The sequence below is a fragment of the Sprattus sprattus genome (assembly GCF_963457725.1).
Source record: "Sprattus sprattus genome assembly, chromosome: 20".
Taxonomy (NCBI): domain Eukaryota; kingdom Metazoa; phylum Chordata; class Actinopteri; order Clupeiformes; family Clupeidae; genus Sprattus; species Sprattus sprattus.
Window position 1 is genome coordinate 6,051,556 of NC_137918.1, and position 17,745 is coordinate 6,069,300.

Genomic DNA, 17,745 nt, shown 5'->3' on the forward strand with positions numbered 1-17,745 from the left:
CGAGATGTCACAAATGTATAGCAGCTCTGACAATTACAGAGACATCTCCACATCAAGTTTAAAACTCTCCCTCAGGCACAAGTAGGCCTATTTCTAACTTGATAAGTAGACTCTTTTGCCGGGTTATGATTGAGCTGAAGAAGTTATGTATGCTATCGTGGCGCACAGTACTTTTTAGACTTCAAATAGAAAAGTTCGGAGAAATTAAATACATCAAGCATCAACCATTAACCAATACAGTCATACTGCATACTTGTGATCACAAAGCGCAGAGTCAAATAAATTCAATGAAAATTTTAATAGCGTCCCACGAGATCTTGGGATAGCACAGAAACCACTGCTCTAAGTCTGCATAGGTTGCAGTATTCTGCAGCGAGAACACTTTGTACGTGCGAGTGAGCTGTGAAAAGCTCATTTCTAAAACGATGAAGTTCAAAAGCGAGCCTTGAAGGAGGCCGATGAGTCAGCAGCACTTTTTATTTTCACAACAAAGGAGGGGGAAAAAGCCCATGGAGGACAGGGGACAGGTGGCAGCCCTCAGGTGCCTGTTTAAAAAGGGCCTTATCTGGCAGCCAGGGCAGGAATTATTCATAACTTGACTTAGTTACAGAATTACAAAAGAAGAAGAAACGCTATCTATAGCCTACACCTGAGGCTTAGGGATTGTAAACAGTATAGGGAAGTGTATGTATGGGCTGACAGAGCTTGTGATAGGAAGTAGGATAGGATGCCTCTTGTTTCTACCTTTACAGAAAAGTGAGAAGGTGGAGATAACAGAAAACTTTGGGTTTAAGGGGTTGTTTTGTGTCCTTTTTAGGAGGGTTAAGGGGTTGTTTGGTGTCCTTTTTGGGGGTTGAGAGGGTTGAGGGGTTGTGTTGTTTCCTTTATCGGGGGGGGGGGGGGGATTGTTTTGTGTCCTTTTTTCGGGGGGTTGACAGATTGTGCTGTGTCCTTATCTCTTGCCAGGGCTCCAAGGGTGAGACTGGCTCTACTGGAGCGGCGGGACCACAGGGGGAAAAGGTATGACTGCACGACGAGGCCCAAGCCCAGGCCCACCTCCCCCAGACGCGTGTTTGGTGTGTTTGGTGTGGCTGCATACGGTCCGCGCTCCATGATAATCATTTGATATTGATGCTACGACGCTGCGTTAATTCTTACAAGGCTCGTTATTCCTATACGGCTAATTAACGCAGAGCCTCTGCATCATTCCTTCCTTACGGGAGGCTGTTTATCAGTTTACACACACACCCACACACACACACACACACACACACTCACACACCACGTCTCATTGCCGCTCCCCTCCTCCGCTAATTAAGAATCCTTCAATCAGAGGGTGGAGACATTAGCAAACAGCGTGAGAAGTAAACACGGACTGCCAGCCGAGTTAGTGCACAGTGCGACGCGGCGTGAACAATGAGCCGTGGAAATCACCCTCCCAGATTGAATCACCTCCATTGTTAATGAGACTCAAATGAGCCGAGGGCGTCTGGAAGAACCTCACACAGCCGAGTGGTTGGGTTCTGCAGGAAGAGCAGGTGCTCTTTTTGTTGAAAAAAACACTCTGAATGCATGAGAAGCAAACTGTGTGCCTCAACATAACTTTGTGTTTTACTGACTTTGAGAAACAAACAGTTCTACTCAACATTACTTTGTATTTTACTGACTTTGAGAAAGAAACAGTGTTCCTCAACATTCATTTGTGTTTTTCTGCCTTTGTTTCTCAGTTTTAGCCTATATGTAGTTGTTTAAATATCTTGCCCCTCTAAATTTTCAACAATGCATACACACATCTCAAACCAAGTGTCAGCATAATTAGAAGACCAAGGAGCAATACTCAACTATTGTCATATTATTAATATTATTATATCATATTATTATTATTATATTATATTATTATTGAGGAGATTAGTTATTATTGTAGGTCAACAAGCATTTTGTTTTTCTCACACCAAAAACACGGGCTGCAAGTTTAATCTGTGCTTGTAAGGAAAGGCAAGGCAAGTTTATTTATATAACATACAGTAAATCATAATTCAAAGTGTTTTATGAGCAGATAAGAGAGCATTAAACAGAGATTAAAACATTAAAGTGCATTGTAAAAGTCCACTGGTTGTACCTCCAGCTGAATCTGGCCTAGAGGCCTACCTTCATGTGTACTATATATTCTATAGGGTGTTTTGGTTTCTAAGCAGACAGGATGCCTGCCCAGAGGATGGCTGAGGGTCATAGCTTGTAGGATTGCTACGATCTTATAGAACTTTTATGTCTTCTTATTTGGAATGTTTGGAACAGAAATATTCCAAACCAAAAGCTCTCTCAGTCTCAGAGCGGAGCACACAGAGGAGTTCACGTTGCCATGGCTGCGTGTTTGTCTTGTTTCATCTGGTGTCATGTGGTGTTGTATGTAATGTTTCAGATTAGATCATGCATCCCTCCAAAGCCACCCGGCCTCACAGAGCTCTTTTCTGCGTTTGTATAGGGTTTCACAGGACAACCTGGTTTCCCAGGGCAACAGGTAACACTACACACATGAACTGAAATGCATTATCATCCCTGTATATCCCCATGTATATGGTATCTGCATGGAGTGTGTGTATAAAGTTTTTGTGGTATGTGTATGCATTGTGTGTGTGTGTTTGTGTGTGTGTGTGTGTGTGTGTGTGTGTGTGTGTGTGTGTGTGTGTGTGTGTGTGGTATGTGTATGAATTATGTGTGTGTGTGTGCTATGTATATGGTATCTGCATGGAGTGTGTGTATAAAGTTTTTGTGGTATGTGTATGCATTGTGTGTGTGTGTGTGTGTGTGTGTGTGTGTGTGTGTGTGTGTGTGTGTGTGTGTGTGTGTGTGTGTGTGTGTGTGTGTGTGTGTGTGTGTGTGTGTGTTGTATGTGTGTGTGTGGAGTGTGTTTGTTATAACCATTGATTGTGCTTTCAGGGACCTCCAGGCTTCCCAGGGAAGGCGGGGCCTACAGGGCCCGCAGGACCCAAGGCAGACAAGGCCAGTGCCCAGACTGCTGACAAGTCTTATATTCACACACACTCATGCACACACAAAATATATCCTTCTCTCGGTCTCCAACACACACACACACACACACACACACACACACACACTGGTTCTACAAACTAACCTCTGCCTCTGTGTTTTTCTCCTCTGCAGGGTGACACTGGCCTTCCTGGGCAACAGGGAACAACTGGACCCCCAGGCCGCCAGGGACCCCCAGGCATGATGGTGAGTTAGCTGTTAGCGGTTAGCATAGCTCCAGGCCGCCAGGGCCCCTCAGGCATGATGGTGAGTTAGCATAGCTCCAGGCCACAGATGGCCCTGGCATGCATGCGGGGGAGTTAGCGGTTAGCAGTTAGCATAGCTCCAGGCCACAGTTGGCCAAGGCTTGCTGGTGAGTCAGCGGTTAGCGGTTGCTAGCTGTTAGCATCATGAGTTCCCACAACCTCGGTTTGCCCCAGCCTTTACTGCAGAGTGGAACCAATAGATGAAGGTCTGATCTGTGGTCTCCGCCAACCTGGCAGTTATGACGACTGTGTGGGAATTGTGTTTTTTTGTCTTTTTCTTTGACCCACCATGTTCCTGTTTGACCTTGTGCCTGTAAAGGGACCCCCAGGTATGGAGGGCGGTGATGGAAAACCTGGAACGACTGGACAGAGTGTAAGTACAATGATGTGTACAGTACACGTGTTTATTTGTTGCAGTATTTATGTGTCCCTGTATATGAGCAAGGCATAATTTCCCTCCCTTCCTTCTCTCTCTCTCTCTGTCTTTCTTGCTCTTTCCTTCTTTCTATCACTTATCTCTCTCTCTCTCTCTCACTGTTTTTCTTTTTTTATTTCTTTCACCGCTTTCTCTCTCACTCCCACTCTTTCCCTCCCCCTCTCTTTCACTCTCCCTCTCTTTCACTCTCTCTCTCTTTGTCATCACTCTCTCTAACTCACTCAATCCTGTCTCTCTCTATCCATTAGGGAGTTGCTGGCCCTCCCGGTCCCGCTGGTCCCAGAGGAATCCCGGTATGAGTTTGCCCTTCGCCCTGCTTCCTGTTTTCTGTTGCCATGGCAACAGTTATCTGTGGCAACTACAGAGTTCTACATGCTTTTCTGATCATATAAATCCCTGTGCCACATGTTTAGACAAAAAAAACTAGCCCTAAAAGCAGCTAAGATGGGCATAAAGTGTATGAAAACAGAAATGGGACGAGTAAAAGTAGAGACTATTCTATTTTCCCTGTGGCTAGGTGTATGCTGTTGGTCAGGACGTGTTGAGGCCAAGGGATTTATTTGATTTGAATCTGTGAAACGAGTTAAATTGCTTGTACCTGTTCTTACATATCTTTAAATTGCTCTGTGAAAATGTCCTGCCTTCTGGGCAGCTGGGAGTAGTCAAGTCAGGGAACTGTGATTAAATTGTTCCTACCGGCTCCGGCGCTTCTTGAAACAGTGTGTTGACCTCATTTGAAATGTTCTCGCTTCCTTCCCGCAGGGTTTCAAAGGCATCAAAGGCCATACGGGACACCCTGGACCAAAGGTTTGCTGATCTTTTAAATCATCAGATTAGGATGATATTCCCATGAAATAAGGATAATCACTCTCGGGTTGTACTGTTTTATTTAGTGATGAATCTCTCTTTACTTCCTCTTGAATTTCTTCCTCCCAACAGGGAGATTGTGGCCCCACGGGGCTGCCAGGGATGGCAGGCAAACCAGGCCTTGAGGTGAGCAGGTTCTTCATGTCTTCCTCCCTGTTTCTCTCTGTATCCCCCTCTCTATCCCTTTTCTATCCCCCTCTCTCTCCCCCTCTCTATCCCCCTCTCTATCCCCTCTCTTTACCCTCTCTTTTCCCCTCTCTATCCCCCTCTCTTTCTCCCTCTCTTTCCCCCTCTCTATCCCCACTCTATCCCCCTCTCTACCCCCCCCTCTCTCTCCCCCTCTCTACCCCCCCTCTCTCTCCCCTACTCTATCCCTCTCTCTCTCCCGCTCTCTATCCCCTCTCTATCCCCCTCTCTCTTCCCCTCTCTTCCCCTCTCTATCCCCCTCGCTATCCACCCCTCTCCCCCCTCTCTATCCCCCCCCCTCTCTCTCCCCCCAGGCCTGGAGGTGAGCAGACTCTTCATGTCTGACCTCCATGCAACCAGCATGAAATGATGGAAAGGACATGTGTAATATCGCTTAAAGATGGGTTCACATTGCAGCATATCTCTCTCCTCTCTATTTCTTACTCTATCTCTATCTTTTTCTCTCTCTCTCCTGTATATCTCTTTCTCTCTCTCTCCCTCCCTCTCTCTCTATCTCTCCCTTTCTCTCTCTCTCTCTCTCTCTCTCTCTCTCTCTCTCTCTATCTCTCTCTCTGTTTATAGTTTATCTGACAGTGGCCCAGTTGAAGTTCCTTCTCCAGATTTATGTCTCAACCAGATAAAACCTGACAACACTAAAGAGATGCTGATGTCTTTTTAAGGGTTGCAGAAGTTCTATGACACAGGAAGAAGGTCTAGTACAATGCTATGGTCAAGAGTGTGCATTTACAGTAAATGTTCTCATAGGGAGACCTGACACAAAATGGAGAACCCTTTCATCAGGTAGCCAGAATCAGTCACCTTCATGGAGAGTGTTGTATAAAAGTCCTGTTCTGAAACACAAAGCGCAAACCTATTTCACGCAAATGGTGTGTAAACAAAGGTTAGTGGTCAGTTGATGATAGCGATAGCCTGTTTTTTACCTGGTGATGTGTGGTTATGTTCTTGGTGTCGCCTTTAAAATGATGTGGGAGTAGCTGGGCCAGTAAAGGGGTTTTAACTTCTCCCTCTCTTTCTTTCTCTCTCTCTCTCTCTCTCTCTCTCTCTCTCTCACACACACATGCTCTCTCTCTTTTGTCACACACACACAAAACACACACACACTCACACACACACACTCTCTCTCTCTCTCTCTCTCACACACACACACACAACACACTCTCGCACACACACAACCACACAACACACACACACTCTCTCTCTCACACACACACACACTCTCTCTCTCTAGGGTGATCCTGGTACACCAGGGCCACAGGGCCCCCCTGGTTCTCCTGGACATCTGGTAAGTACAGGAACAAATTAAAGACCTATTTTTTCTCCCTCGCCCTCTCTCCCTCTATTCTTCTCTCTCTCTATCTATGTCTGTGCTATAGAGGAATTGCCTATTCTCTTGAATTTATCCTCCTGTGTTTATTTTGTTCATCTTTTAGGGGTCTACTGGAGCCACAGGACCACCCGGACCAACTGGCCCTCCAGGAGTGGTGAGACACCATGCTGTTATCAGTAATAACATCACACTCAGACCCTGCAAACATGACGGCATGCTGTTATCAGTTATAACATCACACTCAGACCCGGCAAACATGACCCCATGCTGTTATCAGTTATAAGATCACTCTCAGACCCTGCAAACATGACAGCATGCTGCAATTGATCATAACATCACACTCAGCAGCCAACAGCATGCTGCTATCTGTCTCTCACTGTTGGTTTGATTGTCTGTCTACTAATATGACCTGTCTGTCTCTATGTGTCTGTCTGTCTGTCTGTCTGTCTGTCCTCAGGGTGTAAAGGGAGATAAAGGAGAGCAGGGAGACAGTGGCCGGGCAGGACTTCCTGGATCCCCAGGAGCGCCCGGACACCCAGGAATGATGGTCTGTTCCCACACACATGCATCTCTCCACAACATGCAAACGCAAACAATCCACCGTCAAACCCAATGTAGTGCAAGACATGTTAAACACATTAGGCGTTGAGTGTGTGTTGACGTGTCTGTGATGTTTTGCCTCTCTAACTCTTTTATCCTGTTTGCCGTTTTTCCAGGGAGAATCAGGGAATGATGGGAAAGAAGGAAAAGATGTGAGTACACCCTCTTATTGGACCACATAGATTATATAGTACATAGAGTGGCATCAATTGTCAAACTTCCTTGTTTACATGGCTACCAAATCACCCTTATTTTAGTAGCTACCATTGAACACTCTAATCAGCACTTTAACACATTTGTGGATTATTTATTTAAAGTATTTAACCTTTCAAAGAAAATTAACTAAGGAGGTTCCCCTGGTACTTCCAATTCTGTGTTTCACAAGGACCTTTGCACTTCCTCAGACATATCACCATCCTCACTTGTGTAAAAAATATGTGTTAGTAGCAGTTGGAAATGGGTGAGACAGTGTCAAAAGTAATTTTGAAAATCCATTCTCTCATCTCTTAACTTCATACAGGGAATACCAGGTTTGCCCGGACAAAATGGGGATCCAGGACAAAAGGTAAAAGGAGTATTTGTTAAAATGCTTGCTCCAGTGTAGTTGATTATGCACTGGTTTAGTAAAGCATTGATTTGTGTGTGTGTGTGTGTGTGTGTGTGTGTGTGTGTGTGTGTGTGTGTGTGTGTGTGTGTGTGTGTGTGTGTGTGTGTGTGTGTGTGTGTGTGTGTGTGTGTGTGTGTGTGTGTGTGTGTGTGTGTGTGTGTGTGTGTGTGTGTGTGTGTGTGTGTGTGTGTGTGTGTGTGTGTGTGTGTTTGTTTGGTTATCCTTTAGGAATCCCTGAATGTTATTTTGCTTATTGAAAAATGAAATGTTTACACCATGTTGAGTTTCTGTTTGTTTCTAAACAAGCAATTTTCTGAATTCAGGCGCATGTGGATCTTTTGAAGTTAAATATAGATTCCGTGTGTTTACCTTATTTTCAGTAGAATTACCTAACAAAGTGAAACGATCTTTTCAGTTTCAAAAGTATAAACTCACCCACTATTCTCAGTAGACACAGACAGGGACATTCGCCTGAGGAAACCTCCCAGTGAGTGAATTTCTCTCAATCACGAGCTGTCGCTGTTTATGTTTGCGTGCCTCTGTAATCTATAAACATCTCCATGCTCGGCTGCTTTCACCCCCCGTTACCTGTGTGTGGATGTGAGCGGTAGCCTCGGTAACCATTAGCTTCCAACGCTATCATCCCCGCATGAACCCAGCCTTCCTCGGGATGATGCCATTACGGGCAAGAGCCATGCGTTATTGGACTATATATCACGCTGACAGCACGCTCTTGTCAGGTCTTTCACAGTTTCAAATATGTATTAGATAAGGCTGCACCAAGCTATTTAGAGAGTCCTGTGCAGAAGGCCGTGGTCTTTAAATGACGGCAGCCCCCAATAATGCTATTTATTTATGATGAATGGCCCCTCTCCCGCTAGCATAGTGTGCATCATGTTGAGTTCTTACTCAGGGGCCTTGGATTTTAAATTCTGGGAGCACTGAGACACTGTATCATATCTCTGCTGTGTGAGACGATATTGGAATACAGATTCTTTTTAAAGGGCCATCTAAGCCTAGATTTGGATACTGGCGTTTTTATCAGCACATCCCCAAATAATACTTTTTTAGTTAGGCTGAGGTTTTGTCAGGCAGTAAACACTGATACCGAAGGGAACACTGAAGACAGGTCTCATTCTGCACTTACGAATACACTGACGGTAAACAATAACGCTTTAAATGTTGCCATTTGGTAACACATTCTGTTGAGTTAGACAGTTGCTCAATTTGATAGGCTAAGTGCCTGGTCAATGTTATGTTGTCAAACTGTGTAGAAAGTAGATTAGAAGTGCCTGAAAGTAGATTAGTAGTGCCTGTCAAACTGTAGTGTGCCTTCCTCAAAAAAATTAGCATGAAACACCCACCACTTTGATCAGACACACCCAAATGAGGTCTTGGTCCACCCTCAAAGGCGCTCAACTCTTGTTGCATGTTACGAAATGGATGACCAAATGAATGTGCCCTTGGTGTGTGTGTGTGTGTTAAATCAGGGCCCTCTGTGTGTTAACAGGGGGAAGCGGGAGCCACAGGACAGAGGGGATCTCCGGGGGAGCGTGGCCCACCGGGTCTGTCATCGGGAGGAGGCGGGTATGGCTCTAAAAAGGGTGGAGGGATGATGGGACCGATTGGCCCACGTGGAGAGAGGGGATCACCAGGACAACAGGGACCTGCAGGACCATCTGGACGTGATGGCCAGCCCGGGACCGACGTGAGTGTACATCAAAATGAAGGGGTGGCTGGACAGGTTAACCCTCACAACCAGAGCCGATTTCCTTATAGTGAACAGACACTTAGTCAACCTACATAGGCAGCCTGCAGCGGATAGGAATCGATGCCAGGTTCGCTGCTTTGAGGGTGGTGATGCTAAACACTGTTACAGTTACTGCTAAATATTGTGCACAACCATATCATTAATGTTGTTGATGAGTTGCTGAGATTGAGGCTGATTAACCCTGAGGACCTTTTCCCTATTCTTCAGAGTGTGTCTGACTCTGTGTGCTTCTTACTTTGCATCATGGCTATTAGAAGTAGTAGTCAGGCAGGTTAGACAGATGTGTTTCAACGGGACATTTCAGGGTACTAGGACCTGGCTTCATTTAACATGAACTAACTTTTAGAATTTGGATATTATGTATCCTATATCTGCAAATGATCTTGATCTATGCAGGGACGATAGGAGAGGAACTGGGAGCCAGGTCCTGGTAGAGTGCATGGCGGGTTAGCAGACAAATTAATTAATCGACTGAATGATTTAAGTACTTAACTGCTTCACTGGTTTGTCAGTCAATTTATTGACATGACCACTAAATCGTTCAATGCCCAAAAGGTCACTGACAAAACTACTGCTAATCTACTCCAGGCAGCTTCAGCATATGGACAGAGGCAATAATCATGATTTAAGAGGGAATATTCGTAGTAATAATAATAAGTAACGGATGATATGCAGTAGGTTGCTCATTCGTAACAGCATGACTGGGAACCCGGCAGGCAGAAATACAAGCGCACAGGGCAAAGAAAATAGTATTAAGGAAAACAAGTCTAAATAAAAAAAAAGATTCATATGTACAATTAGTAGGTAAGGTCAAACTGTAGAGTAAATGTAAGAACCAAAAGCAATTTCGAAGATAACCAAGAGAGAAGAGAGATGAAAGTAAAGCATAAAATGTAATAAGATCCTAATAAATTAAGAGCACCACTTGCATCCAGCACCACTTGCAGAGATGCAAATAAGCCTCCATAATGTGTTGTCTGGGCGTACATATTTGTTTGTGTTTAGACTTCAATAGAACAGCTGCTGTGGGAAAAACTAATATTCTTTCAAGAGCACACATCAACATGGTGAGTGACTTTAAAAACTCACAAAGGAAGACGTGGCTTCTTCTGAGGAGTCCATGAGGTGTGCTTAATGAAATGAGATTCAGGAGGTGGGAGTAAGTGGCATTAATTAGCTGAGCCTTTCTGATTAAGTAAACAATTCATTCAAAATGAATTTTGTTTCACAAGGGAATGATCCCCTGCATGTTATTTGAATGACTATGCAGATTTATACTGTGCAGTTAAAAGTTTACGAGAGTTGAACTTTAAAAGTTTTACTCTTTTGCACTGTGCAAGATGTTAGTCTAATCCTAATTCTAAACACAGAATCTTCTGGGTGGATGCTTTGGTTCTATGAACTCCAAGACAGCTGTTGATATCAAGTGCTTTTCAACCTTTCATTCCTACGGTCAACCTGGTTGAGAAAGGTGATGAGTAATGTCATCAGCTGGCTCTTAATGGGCTTGGTGCTCTGGTACTCTGGGACTTTGACAGAAGGTCCATATGACAGTCCTCATATTTTAGATGTGTTCCTCTGTTGCAAATCAGGCAACCCAAAATATATAACAACAGTCGCTAGAACCATCAAAAAGATGCAAACGCTTAAGGCCTGTCTCTTCTTTATAACTCACTCTTACCCTCTCTGCTTTATAACTCACTCTTACCCTCTCTGCTTTATAACTCACTCTTTCCCTCTCTCCTTTGTAACTCACTCTTACCCTCTCTCATTTGTAACTCACTCTTTCTTTCTCTCTCTCTCCTTTGTAACTCACTCTTTCCCTCTCTCTCATTTGTAACTCACTCTTTCCCTCTCTCTCCTTTATAACTCCCACTCTCTCTCTCTTTCTTTTGTGATTCACTCTTTCTCTCTCTCCGTTGTTACTCTCTCTTTCTCTCTCTCCGTGGCTGCCAGTAGCTGCTAAATTAATGAATCTCAGAGTCACATAAGGACAAAACTCAGCTAGGCATACTGTCCGTGAGTCAGCATGAGATTACAGGGAAATTGGGTTTGATAGTGTATCAGCATAATCTTGTCCCAACGGTTTGAAGTTTTAAGATCAGGCTCCTGCAAATGTAGACGCAGTAAGGTTCATCCACAAACATCCAGCCCACGGCTCTTACCTGTATTCTTCACAACGTCCCTCTGAAGGAATCTTACTTACAGAGTATGAATATGAAAACATGATCTCAGACAGAGAATGAAAGCATCAGTCTTTGTTTTGTTTTTGTGTTTATGAAGAGGGGGTGGGGTGGGGGGAGGGGGGGTAGTATGTGTGTGTGCGGGTTTGGTCTGATTGTGTGTGTGTGTGTATAAGGAGGGGGTGGATGTGTGTGTGCAGGTTGTGTGTGTGTGTGTGTGTGTGTGTGTGTGTGTGTGTAGCTAGTTGTTGGGAGGATGTGAAGTGGGGGGAGTTTGCTGCACAGAGACATAAAGTCATGTCTTCTCTGGTCTTCTCTCAGGCTGTTGTGAACTACGATGACATCAGGAGCTTCATCAGGCAACAGGTCATCAAGATCTTTGATGGTGAGTGAAACCTGAATCCTCAAGAATAGTGTATGTTTAAATATAGCGCCTATTTGACTGTGTTATATATTAAATCCACCATGTCATTTAATGGTCATCAATGAACAACCTCAAACTAAAGCTGAAATGGAGGAGCCGCACAAGTTAGTATTCATCTCAGATTAAACTCCTGATCTCCTGTCATGATAAAGAACTTTAGGACTGCCGATTATTGTCATTGAAGCTTTTTAAAACTTTATATTCTGTCATGATAAAGAACTTTAGGTTTGACAGCCGATTATTGTCTATAAAAGTTTTTAAAACTTTATCTCCTGTCATGATAAAGGACTTTAGGTTTGAATGCTGATTATTGTCATTGAAACTTTTTAAACGGCATTTGGCTGTCACTAACTGAATGCTCCTCGTGCACAGAGCGGATGGCCTACTACATGTCGCGCATGCAGATGCCCGTGGAGATGGTGTCGTCTCCAGGGCGACCAGGACCCCCCGGCAAGGACGGAAACCCAGGCGTAGCAGGGCCGCCAGGGGGGCCAGGACGCCCGGGGCAGATTGGCCGCGAGGGTCGCTCAGGGCCCGTGGGCCCGCCAGGTAAGAGGCGCTGCTATGCTAATGCCCATGCTAATGCCCATCTGTTGCACCCAGACATGATGATGGTTCATCTACAGAAATATGATTTGTGTTTGTAGGTGTTTGTTTTTTTCGTTTGTTTTTTGTTTGTTTATTGATGCTGTCTTCAGAGACAAAGATGGCACATGGGAGTCTTGGAAAACCATAAATCAAACTGACAGGCTAAACCATTTTACCTCTACAGTTGGTGTAAGTGATATCTGAATATAAAAGAGATGGGCTGAACCATTATTATTTTTCACAGGTGGGCCTGGCATAAGGGGAGAGAAGGGAGACAAGGGAGCAGGGGAGATGGGTGACTCTGGACCCCCCGGGGCTCCAGGTAAGATACCCCTTTAAAACACTGGGCCGTTTGTGGTCATGTTATATTCGAACGCTTCGTTTGTTTGTATGTTGGTCTTGATTGTGCTGACAATCTGGGGCCAATAATCAATTAGTTAAAAATAAAATAAAATATGTTGAGTGTGTATGAAAGCATATGTTTTTACATCAACTTGTACAGCCCCTATATAAAGGGACAAGGACTTCTGCTGTTTAATTCTTTATTTAGTATACCTTAATGTTTGCTATTACAGTATTTGTAATTTTTTTGGCACTATTTTATCAGCCTTAGAGGTTAAATAGGTTAAGGGCTTTGCTTAGCTTGTTCTTGATCTTGGCAGTGCAGAGTTTATGTTGAAATGGAGAAGGTGTTACATCATACTGTTTGGTTTGGTTCCGGTTCGGTTAATCAAGTCGAAGGCCGAAAGTTTGCTGCGTTAGGGCCCTTAATATGATTTTGTATTTATTTAGAGCTGGATTCCGATCAGTTGCTTGCTGTACTTTGCAAGGCAACACGCTGGGTTCCTATGCAGTGCTGCGTGTTTGATGACTGAGTCCGATTATTGGCAGCTTTAATAGAAATGTCACCGCTGATTGCTGGCTTAGATTGCTTCGAAAACTCCTCTTTCGCCCCTTGTAGTTAATTAAACCAACAATCCTTTGTAAGTGTTCAGGGTAATTGTGTATAATTTGAGGACTGCTTATGATGGGTTTTAGCAATATGCTAGATTGGTGGTGTTATATTCCCTCTGATAGCACTTACACATAGGCTAGATCCCTGTCCCTCACATGGATAGCTGTCCCTAGTACTTGGAGGGGGGTCACACAAAGGCTAGATCCCTGAATGCATGAATGGATGAATAAATGAGTAGCTTAATTTATTGGCACTTACCCTCAAAGCTCTTCCACCTATATAGTCTTGGTCTCTCTTCACCAAAAGCAATTGTTAATGGTCAGTATGCATGTGTCGCTTTAGCCACTCTCTAATGTAATCACAAATGACTCCTTACTCAGAATGAATGGATCAATTCATGTGTGAGCGCATGAATAAATTAATGAGTGAGTGGATGAATGACTGAATGAATGAATGGGTGAGTGAGTGAATAAATGAGTTAGTGAGTGGATGAATGAGTGAATGAATCAATGAGTGAGTGGGTGAATGAGTGAATGAATAAATTAATGAATGAGTGAGTGGATGAATGAATGAATGAATGAGTAAGTGAGTGAGTGAGTGGATGAATGAGTGAATGAATGAATGAGTGAGTGAGTGAGTGAGTGAGTGGATGAATAAAGAGCCTCATCTATGTAATGCTTCTTAGGCACCAGTCCAGATGCCCCAAAGCCCTCTCACATATATCATCACAGACTCGTCTCTCCACCTTCAGTAATGCCTCTCTGTTCACCCCGCAGGTATTCCAGGACCTCAAGGCTACGGGAAGACAGGACCAACAGGTCCAGCAGGCCAACAGGGTATCCCAGGAGTGCCGGGAACGCCCGGGCAGCCCGGCTCCAAGGGCAAGGAGGGTCGCTGTAACCCCTCTGACTGCATGAGTATGCCAGTGGAGTACAACCCCAAGGGCCCCCACGCTAAAGGGCCCTGGTAGAGGAAGAAGAGAGAGAGTGACAGATGGAGGGAGGGAGATGTTTTCAACAGATAAAATGGGAGAGTTTTACTGCAGGACAAGCACACTTGGAGTTGGGTTGGCAAAAGCAACAAAAAAAAACAGAAAAAAGAAAGAAAGAAAAAGGAGGAGAATGACAGGAGAAACTTCCAGAAAGGCAGTAATTTACCCCCTGTGTCGCCTGATCCAAGCTACTGCACTGTTGTGCCAACCACTCGCTTAGCTTGTTTGAGCCGCCCCCAATGGAAGCCTTCTGCCAGAACACCCCACTGCTTAAACACCACGTTTGCTTCAAGCCTGTGTTTGAAAGGAGGCCCCTCTCTCAAGGTTCTCTCTCTCTCTCTCTCTCTCTCTCTCTCTCTCGGGGCTGGAGTCACATCAACGCATCCAGATTGGTATCCAGTTGTGTTTTCAACCACTGCCATCCGCCTAAGAGGTTGGACTGAGGATTTAGGGATCCTGAGACTTTGGACCAGATTGTTTATCATTACTATCTCCAACTCCACCTCTGTCCACACACCTCTATTATCAGACATCCCTCATCAAGTGACACGTTTTCCACTTCGTTATTTCAGAAATTAGCTTTTATTTTTGACAACCATCCCCCTAACACACACCCACACTCATACACACAGCTAATGGATTTACTTCCTCTGATATCTGCAATGTGTTTTGCTTATAGGCAGCTGTTTAACCTGCTTTTTCCCTTTCCTCTGTTGTCTGGCCGCTATCTGAGGTGACACGTTTATTTTGAGAAAGACCCAGCAGTTCCACATGTGTCCTCGTTGTATGTACTTGTGCTATACAATCAAAGATCAAGAAGTTTCAAGAACATTCCTGGAAGAAAATAGTATCCCCATGGCTGAAAAAATATACAGCAACAGGTAATGCTTATGGTACCATCAGTATATAAATTTGCCCACTTTAGTATTGGGCGTGTGTTGTGTACATATCAATATTTATATATAATGGCTTTTTTTGTATGATTTGTTTTTGTTTTGTTTTGAACAATTGGCATAAGAATGGTATATCTCTCCATCCATGACTGTCATCCATCCACTGATCCATCCACAGAGGTCAGAGGTCAATGTGAGAAAATAGCCTTCATAAGCTGGGAACAGGCTAGAGCGTCACTAACTGGGCAAACTGATGTCTGTGTGAGTCTCTATTTAAACAGCGTTTCTACTCCTTATCCATCTGTAGCTGGTCCAGACAGTGAAAGCTGGAAGCTATAATTGTCTGCCTGTTTTATGTGGGATGCTTCCATTCAAGTCTTTTGGTGGAAGCGCAAAGTACAGTAACTAACAAGCAGTCAACGCTTCATAGACGCACCCCACAATGCTGCACATCCAAAACCTCCTGAGCCTCATACAAACTTGAATTGCTTTCCTTTTTTACTGCAGCACTCCCACATCAGCATAACATCAAAAAAATCTACTTTTTTTATCTTATCTTCTTAGATAATTTCATACATTTCAACTAACTGCCATCATCAAAATATAATTCACCTTGTACATGCCTCAGATCATTTCTTCATTACTTGATTGCTGTACTAAATGAACACGGAATGATAAGCCATCAATCATCTGTCGCCATGCCAACGAGCCTGAATCTGTAATATGGAGCACTTGAGCCAAACTGTTGATGGAGTTGCAGAGTTTGTTGTCTGTGTGTACTGTCCAGAGATCTGATTGGCTGTTGAGACCAATTATCATCTGTCTGTAAAGCCCTGCCCCATCCTCCTTTTTCTTCATAAATCTCATGCTGTTACCATGCCAACACCTTTTTATCGTGCCTTTCCAAGTTGTGTCATCCGAATCCATCTTGTGCTAAGAGTTTTTTTTTATGGAAATCTGAGAAAAGCAAATAAATATTTTTAATGCAGACGTATCCAGTGAAATGCTTTTTATTTCTCCCATATCTTGTTCATTCCGTCACCTTTAACCTCCAGTAGTCTACCAGAATAAAAGAACATCCAGCACTGCCGTGTGGAAAAACGACTCTATTTGAAGACAAACTCGGGGTTGAGCCGTTGCGTTTAAATAATACCAATGTTTAAATGTCAACATGGATAGTTTGGCCCGCTCCCCACCCTGTTTGACACCCAAGGCCTGTCATTTTGTACAACAGTGATTTTAAAATAACAGTGTCAAGTGTTTGAACGCGTTCAGAAGGCCACTGTTCTTAAATTACAGCTTTTACTGCAAACCTTTGACCAAGTAAAACACACGTCTCATCCAGAATGCATTTGCCGCCGTGGGTGAATAATTTAACTGTAGAACTGTAGGCATAGGCAACACTTACCTGACTCTCCGTCTCTCTCTCTCTTCTTCCTCTCTCTCTCTCTCTTTCCTTCCTCTCTCTATCTGACAAACTAATATGGAACCAGGTTTCCTTTATTAAAGAAATGTGAACATCTACATGATACAGATAGATTTTATTTCACAGTATACTGGAAGTTGTAACTGCTAAATCGTGAGGAAATGAACTCGATCAAGTCCCGAAACCTATAGAATAGTAGCCTCATCTCTCATTCTCACATGATACAGAAGAACCTTCACTTTTACAAAACGTTCCTCTTTATTGATTTAGATTGACCTGAACAGCCAGGTGCGAAGAAGAAAAAAAAGAACTTTTCTCGTTTACAGATGATCCAAGGAAAGAACAATAAATAGCTTTCGTTGTTTAATGAAAATAATCAGTTCTCTGCACTTTTATTGGTACGGGGAAAAGGTTGTCATTTGCATCGGGACTTGACAGTGGCATAGATGAGTTGACCGGAAAATGAAACCCTGATGATGAAGCAGAGTGAGTTTGGTCTACTTCAACTCAAAAACGCTGATTACGTTCATTAACCAAGGCTCTCTGTTCAGGTCTAACGAAAACACGAAAAACCCACCCTTACATATAAAATAAACACACATTTACAAAGATTTACATAGCACTAAAAATCACTGATTAGACTGTTGTCAAGAACCTGTTGCCGGGCAACTAGAGGACATTAAGGTAATCCGTATCTTAGAAGTCTAAGGGGGATACTGTGCACAGTCAAATGTATAGTCTGGAATAAAATTGAATCCTTAACAAAAACCTTAATGAGACTTAAGGGTATGGAAATGGCCTTGTAGAACATTGACAGATGAGGGGGTATGTTTGTGTTAGGGGGGTAGTGTGCTCGAACTTGCCCTGTTTAAAAACAAACAATGCTTGGAAATAATGAGCAGTAAAACTCAAAACATTTAAAGTGACCACGATATAAAAGAAAAGCTCCTCTGTTTATTTAGTATTCGTTTTTTCTTGGACTTGAGTCTTTCAGCTCTCCTCAGTCCAGGGCTACTGGTTGGGTGACGTCAGCAAGATGATGATGTCACGGCTGACACTGCTAGAACCTCACTGTTGGGTGGTGGTGGTGGCGGGAGTATTCCAAAATGACTGACACTGCCAACAGCCAATGGTAGATCGGCCACAGTGATGTCACAATGATAGGTGTCTGCAAATG

General features: G+C 43.7%; 1 protein-coding gene across 7 annotated transcripts in view; it reads left to right on the forward strand.

The window, feature by feature from the left end:
* Positions 1-16,134, forward strand: part of col16a1 (collagen, type XVI, alpha 1) — a 106,694-nt gene extending 90,560 nt beyond the window's left edge. For all 7 annotated transcript variants that reach the window (XM_080859566.1, XM_080859567.1, XM_080859568.1 and 4 more), the window contains 18 exons: positions 967-1,020; positions 2,483-2,518; positions 2,938-3,000; positions 3,163-3,234; positions 3,613-3,666; positions 3,978-4,022; positions 4,492-4,536; positions 4,669-4,722; positions 6,032-6,085; positions 6,234-6,284; positions 6,588-6,677; positions 6,847-6,882; positions 7,251-7,295; positions 8,848-9,045; positions 11,613-11,676; positions 12,088-12,264; positions 12,548-12,625; positions 14,035-16,134. In XM_080859566.1, the coding sequence (XP_080715692.1) occupies positions 967-1,020; positions 2,483-2,518; positions 2,938-3,000; positions 3,163-3,234; positions 3,613-3,666; positions 3,978-4,022; positions 4,492-4,536; positions 4,669-4,722; positions 6,032-6,085; positions 6,234-6,284; positions 6,588-6,677; positions 6,847-6,882; positions 7,251-7,295; positions 8,848-9,045; positions 11,613-11,676; positions 12,088-12,264; positions 12,548-12,625; positions 14,035-14,228 (1,410 nt within the window). In that variant the 3' untranslated portion in view covers positions 14,229-16,134. The remainder of the gene's footprint in view (positions 1-966; positions 1,021-2,482; positions 2,519-2,937; positions 3,001-3,162; positions 3,235-3,612; positions 3,667-3,977; positions 4,023-4,491; positions 4,537-4,668; positions 4,723-6,031; positions 6,086-6,233; positions 6,285-6,587; positions 6,678-6,846; positions 6,883-7,250; positions 7,296-8,847; positions 9,046-11,612; positions 11,677-12,087; positions 12,265-12,547; positions 12,626-14,034) is intronic.
* Positions 16,135-17,745: the final 1,611 nt, after the last annotated feature.